At 42.0% G+C, this 14,480-nt stretch overlaps 1 protein-coding gene across 2 annotated transcripts in view; it reads right to left on the bottom strand.

The window, feature by feature from the left end:
* The window catches only part of LOC134336934 (SWI/SNF-related matrix-associated actin-dependent regulator of chromatin subfamily B member 1), a 118,700-nt gene that overhangs the window by 40,183 nt on the left and 64,037 nt on the right, over positions 1 to 14,480 (bottom strand). For both annotated transcript variants that reach the window (XM_063031609.1, XM_063031610.1), the window contains exon 5: positions 1,265 to 1,392. In XM_063031609.1, coding sequence (XP_062887679.1) covers positions 1,265 to 1,392 — 128 coding nt within the window. The remainder of the gene's footprint in view (positions 1 to 1,264; positions 1,393 to 14,480) is intronic.

Below are 14,480 nucleotides of genomic sequence, written 5' to 3'. Positions count from 1 at the left end.
ATTATTTTAGTTACCTTCCCCACTGAAGCACCAGCATACAATGCAGGATCTTATAAATGGCCTTATGATGTCTCTACAATTAGACCAATGCTGACTATCCCTAATCAGTCCTTGCATTTCCAAGAGCAGACTGACTCCTCTCAGAATCCTCTCAAGTAAATTTTCCATCACTGATGTTAGGCTCACTGGCTTGACTTTGCTGCCCTTCTTAAACACAGAAACAACATTAGCCATCCTCCAGGATGAGATAATATATTACTGTAACAAAAAAAATAGCTAGATGTGGGGACGTTTCTGCTTGCTGGGTGGTGGAGACGTGTATGGTCATGGATAAACTGGTCACGCTCTCAAGATCCAAGGCAAATATGTTAGATGGAGATATGTCCTTCCCCCAGAAGGTGGTGAACCTGTGGAATTCTCTATCTCAGAGGACAGTGGACGCCAATACACAGAAAATATTAAAGTAGAAACAAGAAAAAATCTGAAGATGCTGGAAATCTGAGCAAAACAGACAAAATGCAGTCTGGCTTGCTGAGTTTCTTCAGCATTTTGTATGTGTTGTAAATATTAGATACATTCCTAGGCATGAATTCATGAAGGAGGATGAGGAGAGTGGGATTATGATGTTCTAACAACAAATAATGGAGCAGGCTTTAGGGACCAAAAGTCAGATGTCATAATTCTATAACTGCCCCCAAAACTGCAGACAGGAAGTCAGCACAAAACAGGTTTAGAACCATAGAAAACCTACAGCACAATACAAGCCCTTCGGCCCACAATGCTGTGCCAAACATATACTTATTTCAGAAATTACCTAGGGTTACCCATAACCCTCTATTTTGCTAAGCTCCAGGAGTCTCCTAAAAGACCCTATCTTATCCGCCTCCACCACCATTGCCTGCAGCCCATTCCATGCACTCAGCTCTCTCTGCATAATAAACTTACCCCTGACATCCCCCTCTGTACCTACTTCCAAGCACCTTAAAACTATGTCCTCTCATGTTAGCTATTTTTGCCCTGGGAAAAAGCCTCTGACTAACCACACGATCAATGCCTCTCATCATCTTATACACCTCTATCAGGTTACCTCTCATCCTCCGTCGCTCCAAGGTTTCCCTTTCCCTTTGATTGATCTGAAACATGGCCCAATGCATATGAACTGAAGGATCTCATCACTGGGTGCTCAGGGGTTCAACAGCCTGAAGGCACCGTTTCCAGACTTGTCATACAATAGTATGGATGGAGCTACCTCAGAGTTACTCACCATTCATGTTCCACGTGAAGGCATCCCTCAGCTTTTGCCCATCTATCTCCATATCAAGACGAATGGGAACCAGCACCTCAGACTGAGAGGCATTTTCATGGATCACTGCAGGGTCATGGTCATCAAAACTGGGGGAGGGTGGAGAACAGTTGGGAACATAAGGTTAGAGAGAATGATGCAAAAAGCATACAGGAGCACATCGAGTCAATGGTAGCATCTTATACCTGCTTAATGTGTTGTCACTAGTAGAACAATTTCTTCAAACTATTCTAAACCTAAATTACAGTAGAAAATACAGATCCAAAACACACCAAAAAATTTCTTGGAAACTTTGTGCTATAGAGAGAAAGAAGGATTATCTGAGGCCACAGTGTGATATAGATCAGATAGAAGGTTGGATGGAACAATGATAGACAGAATTTAATTACAATAGATGTGACATGTTGCATTTTGGAAGGTCAAATAAGGGTTGGGCTTACACAGTAAATAGTATGGATTGGAGAATGATCCTGAAGGAGGCAGCATATGGCAAGGGGGAGGGGGAGAGGGTTATGAAGGGACCTGGCCTGAAACATAGACTGTTTATTCCCCTCCATTGATGTTGCCTGACCTGCTGAGTTCCTCCAGCAATTTTTATGTAAGATAGGCAGAGAGTGTGATGAAGAAGGCATATTGTATGCTGTCTTCATCAGCCAAAGACAAAATATACAAGCAAGAACATCACGTTAAAAACTTCATAAAACGCTGGCTAGCCCACAGATGGATCACTGTGTGCAGTTCTATTCACCACACTGTAGGAAAGCTGAGGTTGTGCAGGAGATGATGCACAGGAGATTCACCAGAATGTTGCCTGGCTTTGAGCAGTTCAGTTACAGGTGAACTGAGATTATTTTCCCTGGAGTGGATGAGGCTGAGGGTTGCAGAATTATGAGGGGGATAGGATAGGCAATATCTTTAACCAGTGGTAGGATTGTTCAAACCAAAAGGGCAAAGGTATAAATAAGGGGTGGGAAGTTTATAGGGGATCTGAGGGGCCATTCACCAGAGAATGGTTGGAATATGGAGCATACTGTCTGAGGAGGTGGAAGCAGAGATCCTCACAAAGTTCAAGCACTAGGACAAGTACTTGAAAATTCAGCAAACTGTTCTAGATTAAATGCAGGTAAATGCGACAAATATAGCTCAGTGCATTGATCGACATGGGCACATTGGGCTGATGAGGCCATTTCTGTGCTGTGCTATAATGACATTACTTTTTCAGATTAATGACATTACATCGAATTAGAAAAAGGTAATCTAACAGATGTGAAGCAAGTACAGAAGCAGGGAAAGGGGCTGCAGTAGAAGGAATTGAAATGTCAATGGCAACACAGTGGGCATGTAAATGAGCAAGATGGTTCTAAAATGAAAATGCTGAATTCAGTGTTATACAAAAAAAAGGAATTGCTGGAAAAACTCAGCCAGCTGAGTAGCACCAATAGAAAGGGAAACAAGTCAACATGCAGGTCACTGGCTTTCCCTCAGATTTTTGACCTAAAATACTCATTGGTTTCTCTCTTATAGCACATCCCCTGTAATCCAGGCCACATTCTTCTGTGTCCTCTCCACGTTCTTCCTATAATGGAGCAACCAGAGCTGCATCCAATACTCCAAGTGTGACCTACACCCCGCTGTATTCTTTGATAGTCCTTTACACCGCCCACAGCTCCACCAACCATGGTTTCATCTCCAAGTTGCTAATCCACCCATCCATATTTTCATTGAAATCATGGATACGTGAGGGCCTCTGTGGGTCAGTGTTGACCATGGAAATTGCGTTCTAGCTGTATCGATATGCGAGCCTGGGCAGTATGATATGTAGAGCTAGCTATTGCCCTTTAAGCAAGCTCCCCCTCTCCACACATATGATGAACCCAAAGGAATGGCAGCGGCAGATACAGTTTGGTACCAACAGCATTGTAAGAGTTGCCAGTCAGCACTGAACTCAATTTAGGACTGTCTTAGGGTCTCCAGCTCCATATTTTTCCCTCAGGGTTTACTCCTGAAGCCTTCCCCATTAGTGGGTATAGCTACAAGGCAGCAGAGGTTTGAGATCAGAGTTTTCCTTCTCCCAGAAGAGCTGCCTACCATGACTGATGAGCCCCATCTGCCCAAAGCGACTGGTTTAAAGGCACTCGTAACCTGCCCTTTCCCTTTCTCCTGTCAGAAGAAACAATATGTACAGTGCCTATAAAAAGTATTCACTCCTCTAGAAGTTTTCATGTTTTTTTTTCAACATTGTATACAGTGGATTTAATTCGGCTTTTTTTTGACAGTGATTGACAGAAAAACACAAAATAATTGATTGTATCAGTATTTACCCCCTTATGACTCACCAAATCATCACTGGTGCAGCCATTTGGTTTTAGAAGTCACATAATTAGTTAAATGGAGATCACATGTGTGCAGTCAAGGTGTTTCAATTGATTGTAGTAAAAATAGTAGTGAAAACCCTAATTTGAGACTACTAGACAGGTATATGGAGGAATTTAAGGTGGGGGGTTATATGGGAGGCAGGGTTTGAGGGTCGGCACAACATTGAGGGCTGAAGGGCCTGAAATGTGCTGTACTATTCTATGTTCTATGTAAATACACTTGTATCTGGAAGGTCCAACTGCTAGTGAGTCAATATCCTGGCCAAAACTACACTATGAAGACTAAAGAACACGCCAAGGAACTCCGCAAAAAGGTTATTGAAAAGCACAATTCAGGAGATGGATACAAGAAAATTTCCAAGTCACTGAATATCCGTTGGAGTACAGTTAAGTCAATCTTCAAAAAAATGGAAAGAATATGGCAAAGCTGTAAATCTGTCTAGAGCAGGCTGTTCTCAAAAACTGAGTGACCGTACAAGAAGGGTACTAGTGAGGGAGGCCACCAAGAGAACTATGACAACTCTGGAGGAGTTACAAGCTTCAGTGGCTGAGATGGAAGAGACTGCGCATACAACAGCTGTTGCCTGGATGCTTCACCAATCGCAGCTTTATGGGAGAGTGGCAAAGAGAAAGCCACTGTTGGGGGTAAAAAAACACCTGAAATCTCAGCTAGAGTTTGCCAGAAGGCTTGTGGGAGGTTCCAGTCAGCTGGAATAAGGTTCTATGGTCTGATGAAACCAAAATCAAGCTTTTTGGCTATCAGACTAAACACTATGTTTGGCGTAAACCAAACACTGCACATCAAAAACACATCATCCCTACCGTGAAGCACGTGGTGGCTGCATCATGCTGTGGGGAAGCCTCACTGCAGTAGGCCCTGGAAGGCTTGTGAAGGTAGAGGGTAAAATGAACACAGCAAAATACAGGGAAATCCTGGAGGAAGATCTGATGCAGTCTGCAAGAGAACTGCACGTTGGGAGAATATTTGATTTCCAGCAAGACAATGATCCCCAAGTATAAAGCCAAAGCTACACAGGAATGGCTTAAAATCAACAAAGTTAATGTCCTGGAGTGACCAAGTCAGAATCTAAACCTCAAACCAATTCAGAATTTGTGGCTGGACTTGAAAAGGGCTGTTCACTCACAATCCCCATGCAATCTGACAGAGCTTGAGCAGTTTTGGAAAGAGGAATGGGGAAAAATTGCAGTGCCCAGATAGAGCTGATAGAAACTTATCCACACAAACTCAAGGCTCTAATTGCTGCCAAAGGTGCATCCGCTAAATACTGTCTTGAAGGGGGTGAGTAATTATGCAATCAATTATTTTGTTTAATAATTGTAATAAATTTAGACCTATTTGTAGAAATTTGTTTTCACTTTGACAGGAAAGAGTCTTTTCTGTTGATCAGCGTCAAAAAAGCCAAATTAAATCCACTGTGATTCAACGTTGCAAAACAATAAAACATGAAAACTTTCGGGGGGAGGGGGGGATGAATACTTTTTATAGGCATTGTACATCACAAACATCAGAGGTCCCAGCACTGATCCTTGCTGAACAACACCTGCTCATGGATCTCCAGTCAGTGTAACAGATTTCCATCCCTCTTCTGTCTCCTAGGGCAAGCCAGTTCCAAATCCAAACTTGCACTTCACTTTGGATCCCATCCATCTTTACCTTCTAATGAGCCAAACATAAGGGTACTTATCAAGTACCTTAGTAACGCACATGTAGATAACGTCTGCTGCCTTATCTGCATCAAGCTCCTTTGTAACTTCCTTAAAATATTCATTCATTTGAAAGTCATGACCTGCCCAGCACAAAGTCATGCTAACTGTCCCAAAGCAGATCATGCCTTTCCAAAGACACATAAATCCTATCCCTCTATCTTCTATAATAGCTTCCCTACCAAAGAAGTGAGGCTCATTGGCTCAATACTACCATCAGGAGGGAGATACAGGAGCCCGAAGGAGCATATTCAGCATTTTAGTAATATCTTCTCCCCAACCCCCACCATCATATTTCTAAACAGACATGAACATTTTCTCACTATTCCTCTTTTTGCACTTTTCATTTATTTTAGTTTTTATTGTAACTCATAATAATTTTTAATGTCTTGGACCGTTGCTGTAAAAACTGCAAATTTCATGAAATATGTCAGTGATAATAAAACTAGTTCTGAATATATTGACTCTAACATATCTCATCACACTTGAACCCGAAGAGGACCAATATCTTTGTGTGCACATTTGCTAAAGCTTTCGGGAGTGGTTTAAGCTAATTTGGCAGGGATATGAAATGGAGTGACAGGGCAGAGCACAAGGCAGTTGGTATACAAGTAGATGCAGTGTGTACTAAGACTTTGCAGAATGACAGACAGATGATAAGGTAAAATTGCAGTCAGCAGCATGAGTTTAAGTGTAACACTTCAATTTGTCTATTGCCACAATAGGTCTACAGCAGACACTATCTCAATGGCTCTTCGCATGGCCTTAGATCACCTGGACTATACAAACAACTATGTCAGGATACTGTTTGTTGACAGCATTTAACTCCATCATTCCCACAGTCCTGATCAATAAGCTACAGAACGTGTGCCTCTGTACCTCCCTCTACAATTAGATCCTCTAATTCCTAACCAGAAGACCACAAACTGTGTGGATTGATGATTGATGTTATCCCCTCCTCACTAATGATCAACACTGGTGCATCACAGGGGTATGTGCTTAGCCCACTGCTCTACTCGCTCTATACCCATGACTGCACTGTGGCTCAAATGCCATCTATAAATTTGCTGATGATACCACCATTGTTGGTAGAATCTCAAATAGAGATGAGAGGGCGTACAGGAACAAGATATACCAGCTGATTGAGTAGTACTGCAGCAACAACCTTGCACTCAATGTCGCTAAGACGAAAGAGCTGACTTTGGACTTCAGGAAGAGTAAGACGAGGAAACATGAACCCATCATAGAGGGATCAGAAGCGGAGAGAATGAGCAATTTCAAGTTCCTGGCTGTCAAGATCTCTGAGGATCTAACCTGGTCCCAGACTATCAATGCAGTTATAAAGAAGGCAAGACAGCGTCTATATGTAATTAGGTGTTTGAAGAGATTTGGTTTGTCACCCAAACCACTCAGACTTCTATAGCTGTACCATGGACAGCACTCTGACAGGCTGCATCACCACCTGGTATGTAGGCGGGGGGGGGGGGGGGCTACAGCACAGGACCAAAGAAGCTACAGAAAATCGTAAAATTAGTCAGCTCCATCTTGAGTTCTAGCCTCCGCAGTATCAAAGACATCTTCAAGGAGCGTTGCCTCAGAAAAGCAATGTTCATTTTTAAGACCATAAGGCCAGCAGATATCAGAACAGAATTAGGCCATTTGACGATCGAGTCTGCTCTGCCATTTCATCATGGCTGATCCAATTTTCCTATCAGCCCCTATTTCCTGCCTTCTCCTCTTATTCCTTCACGCCCTGACCAATCAAGAATCTATCAACCTCTGCCTTACACATACAGAAAGACTTGGCCTCTACAGCTGCCTATGGCAAACAATTCCACAGCTTCCCTATATTCTGGCTGAAGAAATTCCTTCTGATCTCTGTTCCAAGAGGACAATCCCTCTAGTCTGAGGCTGTGTGCTCTAGTCTTAGACTTTCCCATCATAGGAAACATCCTTTCTACATCTACTCTATCAAAGCCTTTCACTATTTGATAGGTTTCAATGAGGTCACTCCACATTCTTCCGAATTCTAGTGAATACAGGCCCAGAGCCATCAGACACTCTTCAAATGACAAGCCATTCAATCCTGGAATCATTTTCGTGAACTTCCTTTGAACCCTCCTCAATTTCAGCATATCCTTTCTAAGATAAGGGGCCCATTACTATTCACAATACTCCAAGTGAGGCCTCAGCAATGCTTCATAAAGTTTCAACATTACATCCTTGCTTTTATCTTCTAGTCCTCTTGAAATGAATGCTAACGTTGTATTTGCCTTCCTCACCAAAGACTCAACCTGCAAACTAACCTTAGGGAATCCTGCACAAGGTTTCCCAAGTCCCTTTGTGTCTCAGATTTTTGTGTCCTTTCTCCATTTAAAAAAAGTCATCCCTTTCATTTCTTCTATCAAAGTGCATGCCATACATTTCCCGACACTGTATTCCATCTGCCATTTCTATGCCCATTCTTCTAATCTGTCAAGTCCTTCTGTAGCCTCTCTACTTCCTCAGAACAACCTGCCCCTCCACCTAGCTTTATATCATCTACAAACTTTGTAACAAAGCCATCAATCAAATCATTGACATATAACATAAGAAGTATCGGTCCTAACACAGACCTCTGTGGAACACCATTAGTCACCAGCAGCCAGGTAGAAAAGGCTCCCTTTATTCCCACTCTTTGCCTCCTGCCAATCGGCCACTGCTTTATCCATGCTAAAATCTTTCCTGTAATATAATGGGCTCGTAGTTTATTAAATAGCCTCATGTGTGACACCTTGTCGAAGGCCTTCTAAAAGTCCAAGTACACAATATCAACAGATTCTCCTCTGTCTATCCTACTTGTTACTTCTTCAAAAAATTCCAAATGGATTTTCCCTTGAGGAAACCATGGCTTATTTTATCAAGTACTCTGAGACCTCATTCTTAATAATCAGCTCAACATTTTCCCTACCATTGAGGTCTGACTACTTGCCTATAGTTTCTTTTCTTCTGCCTCTCTCCCCTCTTGAGGTGTATACATCCTGTGCCCTCAAAATTGCTTCCAGAAATTCCAGCCATTGCTGCTTTGCCAGCGTTCTTTTCCAATCAATTCTGGCCAACCCCTTTCTCATGCCTCTGTAATTCCCTTTACTCTGCTGTACTACTGATATATCTGACTTTAGCTTCTTCTCAAATTTCAGGGTGAATTCAATCATATTATGAACACGGCCCCTAAGGGTTGTTTGATCTCTGATCAATTCTGGTTCATTGTACAACACCCACTCTAGAATAGCTAATCCTCTAGTGGGCTCAACCATGAATTCCTCTCAAAAGCCACCTCCTGGGCACTCGAGAAAATCCAGCACCAACCTGGTTTTCCCAATCTACCTGCGTATTGAAATCCCCCAGGATTATTCTAATATAGTCCTTTTAGCATGTATTTTCTATCTCCCGTTGTAATTTGTAGGCAACATCCTTACTACTGTTGGGTCTGTATACAGCTCCCATCAGGGTCTTTTTACCCTTGCAGTTCCTGAGCTCTATCCACGGTGATTCAATACCTTCTGACCCTATGTCACCTCTAATAATTTGATTTAATTTTCTACTCACCGCCCCCTCTGCCTTCCTGTCTATGCTTTGGACAAGGATACAATGTGTATCCTTGGACATCAAGCTCCCTGCTATAATCTTTCAGCCATGATTCTATGATGCCTGCAACATTATACCTGCCAATATGCAAATGTGCTGCAAGTTCATCAACCTTATTCAGTTTACAGTGTGCAATTTAGATACAACACCTTCAGTCCTGTATTCACCCTTTTGATTTTGATTCCTAACTTTGTCTCAGGTCTTACCAACATCTGCCTCCACAATCTCTCCACTCACTGTTCTGGCATTCTGGTTCCTATCCCCTGCAACTCTAGTTTAAAATCCCACTGTATAGCATTCACAAACTGTCCTATTAGAACATTGGTCCCTCTCCAGTTCAGGTGCAAACTGTTCCTTCGCCACAGGTACCACCTTCCTGGAAGAGAGCCCAATGATCCAAAAACCTTATGCCCTCCCTCCTACACCAACTCCTCAGCCACATATTAGTGGCATGGATAGTAATCCTGAGATCACTGCCCTGGAGATCCTGCCCTTTAACTTGGCACCTAACTTCCTGAACTCCCTATGCAGAACCTCATCATTCATCCTACCCATGTCATTGTGGTCACATGGACCACAACTTCTGGCTATTCACCCTCCCAATTAAGAGTGCTGAGAACTCGATCTAAGATATCCCAGACCCTGGAACCCAGGAGGCAACATACCACTGGGAATCTCATTCTCATCCACAGACCTCTTGTCCGTTCCCCTAACAAATCCCTTAACACCGCAATGTGCATCTTCTTCCCCCTTCCCATCTGAGTCTCAGAGGCAGACTCAGTGCCAGAGAGCCGACCACTGTGACTTTTCTCTGTCAGGTCATCCCTCCCACTCCCCCAACAGTATCCAAAGTGATCTATCTATTGTTGTGGGTGATGGCCACAGGGATATTCTGCACTGGCTCCTTAAATTCTTTCCCCTTCCTGATTGTCACCAAGTTTCCTGTGTCCTGCACCTTGGGTGTAACTACCTCTCTATAAGTCCTATCTATCACCCCTTCAGCCTCCTGAATGATCCAGAGTTCATCCAGTTCCAGCTCCAGCTCCTTAACATGGTCTGTTAGAAGCTACAGCTGCATGCACTTCTCACAGTTGTAGTGGTGAAGAATACTGGTCTCCCTGCTTTCACATATCCCACAAGGGGAACATCCCACTCTCCTGCCTGTCATCCCTACTGTCTGAGCTAAGCATATATATAGAACAGAAGGAAAAAAAAACTGAGGCTTTTCTCTCCTTTGCTTTCACTGAGTGAATCCTCAAAGAGCTAAAGCCTTAAGGTCACCACTCTGACTATGTCCAATCAGACAACAGCTGATGCTTTTGCCCTGCCTTTCTTTAACTTTCTCTTGTTAATTAATCCCAAATGCCAATTGGCCACTGGTCAAAGCTTCATCAACCAGGGCATGCCCTCTTCTCATTGTTACCATCAGGAAGGAGGTACAAAAGCCTGAAGGCACACACATCAGTTCAGGAACAGCTTCTAACCCACTGCCATACGATTCCTACATGGACATTGAACGCATGAACACTATCTCATTTTTAAAAAAATATATTACTTCTGTTTTTGTACTACTTTTAATCTATTTGATAGACATATACAATGCCTATAAAAAATATTCACCCCCTCCCTCATCGGAAGTTTTCATGTTTTATAACATTAAATTACAATGGATTTAATTTGGCTTTTTTGACACTAGTTAACAGAAAAGACACTTTTCTGTCAAAATTTCTACAAATAGGTCTAAGTTTATTACAATTATTAAACACACAATAATTGATTGCATAATTACTCACCCCCTTCAAGACAGTAGATGCACCTTTAGCAGCAATTGGAGCCTGAGTCTTCAATCTGGACACTGCAATTTTCCCCCATTCTTCTTTACAAAACTGCTCAAACTCTGTCAGATTGCATGGGGATCGTGAGTGAACAGCCCTTTTCAAGTCCAGCCACAAATTTTCAATTGGATTGAGGTCTGGACTCTGACTTAGCCACTCCAGGACATGAACTTTGTTGTTTTTAACCCATTCCTGTGTAGCATTGGCTTTATGTTTGGGATCATTGTCATGTTGGAAAACAAATCTTCCAAGTTGCAGTTCTCTTGCAGACTGCATCAGGTTTTCCTCCAGGATTTCCCTGTATTTTGCTGCATTCATTTAACCCTCTACAAGCCTTCCAGAGTCTGCTGCAGTGAGGCATCCCCACAGTATGATGCAGCCACTACCATGCTTCATGGTAGGGATGCTGTGTTTTGCATGATGTGCAGTGTTTGTCTTACACCAAACATAGTGTTTAGTCTGATGGCCAAAAAGCTCAATTTTTGGTTTCATCGGACCACAGGACCTTCTTCCAGCTGACTTCAGAGTCTCCACAGACCTTCTGGCAAACTCTAGCTGAGATTTCATGCAATTTTTTTTTCAACAGTGGCTTTCCACTAAAGCTGTGACTGGTGAAGCACCGGCAACAGTTGTTATATGTGCAGGCTCTCCATCTCAACCACTGAAGCTTGTAACTTCTCCAGAGTTGTCCCAGGTCTCTTGGTGGCTTCCCTGACTAGTCCAGGTCATCAGAGATCGTTATCAGGGCCGGCAGATCAGCAAAGTTGTCCAAGTGTACAGGAAGAAGTATGTAATCTATATAGAGCGTGTGCAGCATAAGAAGGCCAATGGCACCACAGTTATGTCGGCATTCACCCCAGCAAGGTTGTGATTACCAGGCTAAAGCTGGAAAAGGATCGAAAGGAGATCCTGGAACGCAAAGCCAAATCTCACCAAAATTGACAAGGATAAGGGGAAATACAAGGAAGAAACTATTGAAAATATGCAGGAGTAATTTTATGTTCTACTTTAAATAAAAACATCTGGGGGAAAAATATTTTTTTAAAAAGCGTAGCAGACTCGATGGGCTGAATGGCCTATTTCTGCTCCTATGTCTTATGGTTACCTTCTTGCACGTCACTGCTTTTGAAAATGGCCTGCTCTAGGCAGATTTACAGCTGTGCCATATTCTTTCCATTTCTTGATAATTGACTTAACTGTACCCAAGGGATATTCAGTGACTTGGAAATTTTCTTGTACCCATCTCCTGATTTGTGATTTTCAATAACCTTTTCGCAGAGCCTGGAATGTTCTTTTGTCTTCATGGTATAGTTTTTTGCCAGGATACTGACTCACCAGCAGTTGGACTTTACAGATACAGGTGTATCTTTGCTACAATCAATTGAAACACCTTGACTGCACACACTGATCTCCATTTAACTAATTATGTGACTGCTAAAACCAATTGGCTGCACCAGTGATTATTTGGTGTGTCCTATTAAAAGGGGTGAATACTTCTGCAATCAATTATTTTGTGATTTAATATTTGTAATTAATATAGATCACTTTATAGAGATCTGTTTTCACTTTGACATGAAAGAGTCTTTTTCTGTTGATCAGTATAAAAAAAAGCCAAATTAAATCCACTGCGATCCAATGTTGTAAAACAATAAAACATGAAAACTTCCAAGGGGGATGAATGCTTTTTACAGGGACTGTATATACTTACTGTAATTGATTTATTTTCTTCCTATATTATCATGTATTGCATTGTACTGCTGCTAGAAAGTTAATAAATTTCACGACAAATGCCGGTGATAATAAATCTGATTCTGATTCCGACATGGGACAAAATTGAAAAGGGTGAAGAATACAGGACTGAAGATGTTATATTTGAATGCACTCAGTATAAGGAAAAAGACATCTGACCTTGTTAGAGAACGGCAGGTATGAAGTTGTGGGCATCACTAAATCATAGCTGAAAGAAGATCATAGTTGTGAGTTTAGAATCCAAGGATACTTATTGTATCAAAAGGACAGGCAGATGGGCACCAGGGATGGGGTGGCTCTGTTAATAAAATACGAAATCAAATTCTTAGAATCAGGTGACATAGGATTGGAAGAAGTAGAATCCTTGCCGGTATCCAAGGGTAAAAAGACTCTGATGGTAGTTATATACAGGCCTCCAAACAGTACCCAGGATGTGGGATGCAAACTACCACTGTAGATAGAAAAGCATGTAGAAAAGACAATGGGAGATTTCAATATGCAAGTAGATTGGGAAAATTGGGTTGATGCTGAATCCCAAGAGAGGGAATTTGTACAATGTCTATGAGATGGGCTTTTTAGAGAAGCTTGTGGTTGAGCCCACTAGGGGAAAGCCAATTCTGGACTGGGTATTGTGTCATTAGGGTAAAGGAAACCTTAGGAGGCAGTGACAGAATTCACTCTACAAGTTGGAAGTGAGAAGCTGAAGTCAGATGTTTCAACATTACAGTGGAGTAAAGGGAATTACAGAGGAATGAGAGGGGAACTGGCCAAATTTGCTTGCAAGGTGACACTAACAGGGACAACGGCTGGAGTTTCTGGGGGCAATTCAGAAAACGCAGGATAGATATATCCTAATAATGGAGGATGAGGCAACCGAGACTGACAAGCGAAGTGAAAGACGGCATAAAAACAAAACAGAACACATAATATTGCAAAAAAATGGTTGAAAGTTAGAGGATTGAGAAGTTTTAAAAAACCAACTGAAGGCAACTTAAAAACAAAAACTATAAGGAGGGAAAATATGAAATATGAAGGGAAGCTAGCCAATGATGTAAAAGAGGATACCAGAAGTTTTTTCAGATATGTAAAGAGCAAAAGAAAGGTGACAGTGAATATTGGACCACTGGAGAGGTAGTACTGGGGAACAAAGAAGTGGTGGACGACCTTTTATTTTGCATCAATCTTTACTGTGGAAGTAAAGATATATGGCAGAAATTTGAGTGTTGGGGGCAGAAGTGAGTGTAGTTGCTATTATTAAGTTCAAGCTTTATTATTATTGAACCTAACTTGAATACCTATGAAACGCATGACTCCAGGGCCAAGGTTCAAAGCACAGTACCAGGTCATACACAGAACAAGGCACATATAGCACAAATAAAATAGCAAGTAAACATATAGTCACACAAAAAAATAACCCATATAAATGGGCAAAAAACAAAGAAGAATATATATGTCTCTGAGTGACATGTCCTGTAAATTGGGTGCTTTCAGCAAGAGCAAACAGTTCTCAGCAATCAGTAGACAATCATATGTACACATGCATGCACGTAATTCAGCCTGTCATTCCACCAATCAAACACCAGAGTGCAGCACCAACGGGAGCTCAGTATCTGCTCTCCTGGACTGCTGCAATAGGACTGTGCTTGAGATGCTGAAAGATTTGAAGGTAGGTAAGTCACCTGACCAAATGGACCACACTCTAGGGTTCTGAAAGAGATAGCTGAAGAGCTTGTGGAGGCATTAGTAATGATCTTTCAAGAGTCACTAGATTCTGGAATGGTTCTGGAGGACTGGAAAATTGGAAGTATCACTCTGCTCTTTAAGAACGGAAAGGGGCTAGTTAGCTTGACTTCAATGGTTGGGAAG

The sequence above is a fragment of the Mobula hypostoma genome, chromosome 23 (genome assembly GCF_963921235.1).
Source record: "Mobula hypostoma chromosome 23, sMobHyp1.1, whole genome shotgun sequence".
In the NCBI taxonomy this organism is placed as follows: domain Eukaryota; kingdom Metazoa; phylum Chordata; class Chondrichthyes; order Myliobatiformes; family Myliobatidae; genus Mobula; species Mobula hypostoma.
Note: the sequence above shows the minus strand (reverse complement) of the source record. Positions and strands in the feature narration are given on the sequence as shown.